Source organism: Odontomachus brunneus, unplaced genomic scaffold (genome assembly GCF_010583005.1).
Source record: "Odontomachus brunneus isolate Ranch 3 - 2012 unplaced genomic scaffold, Obru_v1 Obru_scaffold_321, whole genome shotgun sequence".
NCBI lineage: Eukaryota > Metazoa > Arthropoda > Insecta > Hymenoptera > Formicidae > Odontomachus > Odontomachus brunneus.
In genome coordinates, this window is record NW_022639771.1 from 89714 (window position 1) to 94788 (window position 5075).

At 28.0% G+C, this 5075-nt stretch overlaps 1 protein-coding gene across 1 annotated transcript in view; it reads right to left on the reverse strand.

The window, feature by feature from the left end:
- LOC116853435 overlaps window positions 1-3050 on the reverse strand; it is a 3788-nt gene extending 738 nt beyond the window's left edge. Inside the window, exons 1-3 of the mRNA XM_032834515.1 lie at window positions 2871-3050; window positions 2201-2352; window positions 1936-2092 (exon numbers count right to left, since the gene is read on the reverse strand). Of these exons, the coding sequence (XP_032690406.1) occupies window positions 1936-2092; window positions 2201-2345 (302 nt within the window). The 5' untranslated portion in view covers window positions 2346-2352; window positions 2871-3050. The remainder of the gene's footprint in view (window positions 1-1935; window positions 2093-2200; window positions 2353-2870) is intronic.
- Window positions 3051-5075: the final 2025 nt, after the last annotated feature.

Sequence of the window (5075 nt, forward strand, 5' to 3'; positions counted from 1 at the left end):
CTCTCGAATATAAGAGCGAGAAATATGAAGTAAACTACATTGTTACTACATTGTTATTACATTTTTACTCTAATGTTTATGGTACGTATGAATGTGCGCAGAATCAATACACCTAAAAACAAGATTAAATAAATAAATAATTATATAAATGTATTAAATAAAATAATAATTAAGAAATGGATAGTTAAATATATTCACTTTAAATGTGAAAATCGCTAGGGTCAGAAATATAAAGCTCTGTATACCTAATACATTAAATAATAACGATAACGATATAAAGATTATTATAACGATTCTATAAGTATAACGTATCATACTATGTTACTTTTGCACTATAGTATTGTTTATCCTTTGGTTGCACGCTTTGCACTCGTCAGCTCTGGCTTGTATTGTTTCAATTCAATTCAGTTTTAGTACAATCCCAGTTCAATTATAAACAACAAACCTAATAGCAATAAGAATACCAAAGAAAAAGAATGAATATACCGAAATATGTTGAAAAATGATTTATTATTTGATTTTATGTTATTGGTATATTTAATATAATTTATTTTAATTCAAATTATTTAGTAACAATATTTTATGCCTGTTATATCTATATTCTATTATCTTCAGTACATACATATATAGGAAATATAGTACGAGTTTAAAACTAAATATATTGTTAAAAAAGAGTACAATATATTACGATTATATTTTGATTTTTCTTTTATACTTGAAATTTTTAATCAATGTATTCTAATGAACTTTAAATTTGTTTTTAATACAAAGTAGCACAGTATCCATATAGATATAGTTTTTATCGTCTGTTATCATCTCGAGGAGAACAAATAATAAAAATAATGTCAATTTGACGTCCTCGTTCTCGTGTCAATTTGTTCTAAATTTTTAATTTATTATCAATTTATTATTTAAATTTTGTGTTTCGAATGTAGCTCCAATAAATTGGTTTGTAACTGTAAGTTAATTTACAAGGACGGTGAATAAATGTCATTATTTGTTTGTAAAAATATTTGTTCACTTATGTATATGTAGCAAACAGGAACAAACATGTTAAAAAATATAAGTGGTAGACCTTACAATATATAAAATTAATATTAATAAATTTTTTAAATAAAATTATGTGAATATAACTTTATAAAATTACGCATGATATTCTATAATCTTCTTGTAATACTTTTAAAACTATAATTAACTGTTTATTATGCAGCACATCTGCCTACAATTATTATACAAGGTGTCCCGTATAAGATGTATCAAAAGAAAAATGTAAGTAGAACAAATAAAAGTGAACAAATATTTTAGAGGTCATTTTTCAAATAACTATTTTAATTAATATCTCGAAATTTTACGTGGTTATTTGAAAAATGACCACTACAATATTTGTTCACTTTTATCTGTTCTACTTATATTTTTCTTTTGGTACGTCTTATGCGGGATACCTTGTATATTTGATTACATTTAAGAGAAAATAAGAAGAATAAATAAACTTGATACATCAACTTACCCTTTTTTCCTTTTAATGTCGTCAAAATCGCCAATGTACCGCGTAATGTCGTCAAACTTTACAGTGTCGTCAAAGCATCCGCTGTATGGTTATTTTTAATTTGACGACTGTCGTCAAAGTATACGATAGGTCTATAAAACTTTGACGACGGTCGTCAAAATAGCCAAAAGTCGTCAAAGTAGCCAATGCGTGCGAAAAATCGTCGCCAAAGTATACGATTGACATATATATATGTATGTGTATGTATGTATATATTTACATATAAAATAGCCAAACAAATTTTGAACAGAGTCTGCTGTAAAAAAAATTGCTACAGTATATTTTCTTACCAATAAAAATTTTTGTTGGAAACTAAAATGAAACAAGAAATACTAATAATTTCATTAAAAGTATTTTGATTAATGTTTTTCACAATAAAACATACTAACCTGTAAACTTCTTGATTACCGAGGCACCATAATGTAATAGCTACTTGCTTATGAGGAGACATTTTTACAGCACCACGCTCACGATATAATTGAGGTCCAAGATCTTGTACTAATCTCTCATAAGTATGTTTTTCTAATCGAAAATGTGACTTGAAATTTGATAAAAAAAATGTTAATGTTATATATTACAATATATATAAGAAGAAACACTCGCAAAAAGATATAACAGTAAAATATAATAAAGCAAATCTTCTACGTTCTTTACCTGTTAAAGAATATGTCAATACGACAGTTTCAAAAAACTCTGGGACCTTAGGATGAAACTCACGTTCAGGTGGAAGGTAGTCAATATCATCATCCTCATCTGATGGATTATCAAATAATAAGTCCCAATATCTTTGTATATCCATTTCTTGTCTGAAAATATTTCATCATTATTAAATCGTAATTACACTAACGATTGTTGATTGATGATTATGAATTAACGATTAGACTTAGACAATTGGAATTGTAACAAAGCACGCAAAGAAATTCGTTAATTTTTCCAAATATAATCTTCAATCGTCAATCGGCAATTACTAGTACAATTACAACTTTAAACATTACAGTATGAAGAGAATAACCTAAATAACATTTTGCTAATACATGTTTAAAATAATAAATATTTTAAGTACTAATGTTGATATCGTCCGTAACATGTACATATACATTACATTTTAAACAAAGAATTTTTTGTTTTGCAGGAATAGATTACATGAAAAGAATATTTATAAGTAAATTAGAATAATTGAATTTCTTATTTCGGATATTCCACAAATACATGATATTTTCTCATAACTTTTTATAACTTCAATTTAATATTTATGATTTTCCTAAAATTTAATAATTAATTGATTTTTAATGTAATTGTTTCACATTTTACACAATTATATTACCTGATAATGTTGACTCGTTCGAACGCTATTTACTACGTTAGCTAACTCTACTCGCCTTACCGGACAGCATTGAGTTGTCATAAATCATGAAGGTATTAGGTGGTCGTGCCTATCATATTTTTCGGTTCTGGTGGAACTAACTCATACTCGATTTACCGTAAACACCTACAGTTTTGAATGCAGCCAAAAATTGTCACTACTCGATACAGTTTGGAATACAGTTGAATTCTTCAATGAAAGAATAAATCATATGAGAATATATCCAAGATAAGTTCTTTTATTTAGATTACTTGGTTGCGTTCTAAACTGTATCGAATGACAACTTTTGGTACATTCCAAATTACATCAAATAATGTTAACCTTTATGTTCACAACTGTATTGCACCAGTGCTGTACTAGTTTCCCTAGTAAAAAATGCTATAAGAAAAGGAAATAGAAATGATTTAAGCACATTCTACAATGGCTGTAAACATGTTACTGTAAGGCTGTAATATAAGCTGTCAGCGAATGATAATAATTCATTTCGCTTCTAACAGCCTTACAGCCATATGCTTATGGTGTTTGTAGAATGATTAAATCCTTTGTTTATTTTTCTTAGAGCATTTTTTATTGTGAAAACTAGTACAACACTGATGCAATATAGTAGTGAACAAAAAGGTTGACACTTCGATGTAGTTTGGGATGCAACCAAAGGTTATAACTATTTGATGCAGTTTAGCACGAAACAAATAGCTTAAATAAAAGTACTCATTTTGTAAATATTCTTACATAATTTATTTTTTCATTGAACAATTCAACCGCACTTTAAACTACATCAAAAAAGTAGGAAAAATCATTTTGTTTATGGCTATACTGCACCCGAGCTATACTAGATTTTCCAGGAGAAAACGCTATTAATTCGTACTTACTTTTCCCACTCTAGGTATATGTTTTATTGTTGATATGTCGGATGGTAGAATACAAACAGAAAGTCTTGAAGTACTTATTAGGTGTGGAATTCAAGAATACGGCACATGACGTTACAAGTCGCCAACACGGTAGTATTGCGACTGTGTATCTGCATCGAAAGTAATTTTTTTTTGCTGCAATATAAAAATATTTTCACATTAGAATAAGAATATAAATAAAGAAATATTTATATATATTTCATGCGCAATTTTCTAAGAGCATAACCTCCAATTTTATGTAGAGTTTCACCGATGAACTATTAAAGATGTATAAAAAATATTATACAAAATATATAAGAGAATATTCTTAGATTTTATTTAATGTTTCATACTACATGATTTATAAAAGAAAAGGGAAGATTACGTCTGATTACGATGATGTCAAGCAATGTTGGCGAAAAAGCATGGCGAAGATACGTTGTAATTCACTTTGCGGCATATAGTTGGCGATTGTGTAGATGCATGGCGCGAACTATTGGTTTAAACGCACAATGAGCATATTTCAACCAAGAGTTAAAACCAGGTCAGAATCGGATCAGATTATATTCCATTTCACGCATACATGTACTTTATCTACAGTAGACAGACATGACGTATAATTGAAACGGTATGCATTTTGATCCAACTCTGACTCGATTTGAACCCTCGGTGGAAACTTACTCAATATTGCTTTAGTCAAATAATATTCAACATAATTTGATTCTACGTTTGCGTCGGTAAATTTTTCTCCTGCGATAAAGAGCTGGGTATTTATTACAGTTCTTTCGACGAAGTGAAAATTACAAAAGTGAGCAAATTTACTAGATATTGGCCAATGAAATTATTAATATTCTAGTAAATTCAATCACTTTTGTAATTTTCACTTCGTCGAAAAAACCGTAATAGGTACCTTGATTTATTCATTAAACTTCACACTCTATATCCCTTAATGATTATGTTATGATATTTATATATTAGAACAGATATTTTCTTACCTTTATATGACTGTGTACGTACGTAGTGTGCTGGTTATATATAATCACATATTTCACTACCTTTATATATTTACTACCTTTTTTAGAAGTTATTATTAAATATATTGCATTATAAACAATGTGCAATACATAAACTCAAAGAATATTCTAAAATTATTTTGAACGAATATTCTAAAATCGTTCTCGAAGAATATTCTACAAATATTCTCGACAAATATTCTATACACATTCGAAGAATATTCTTGGCACGTTCTTTTTCATTATGAAAATATGACTTTAATTGT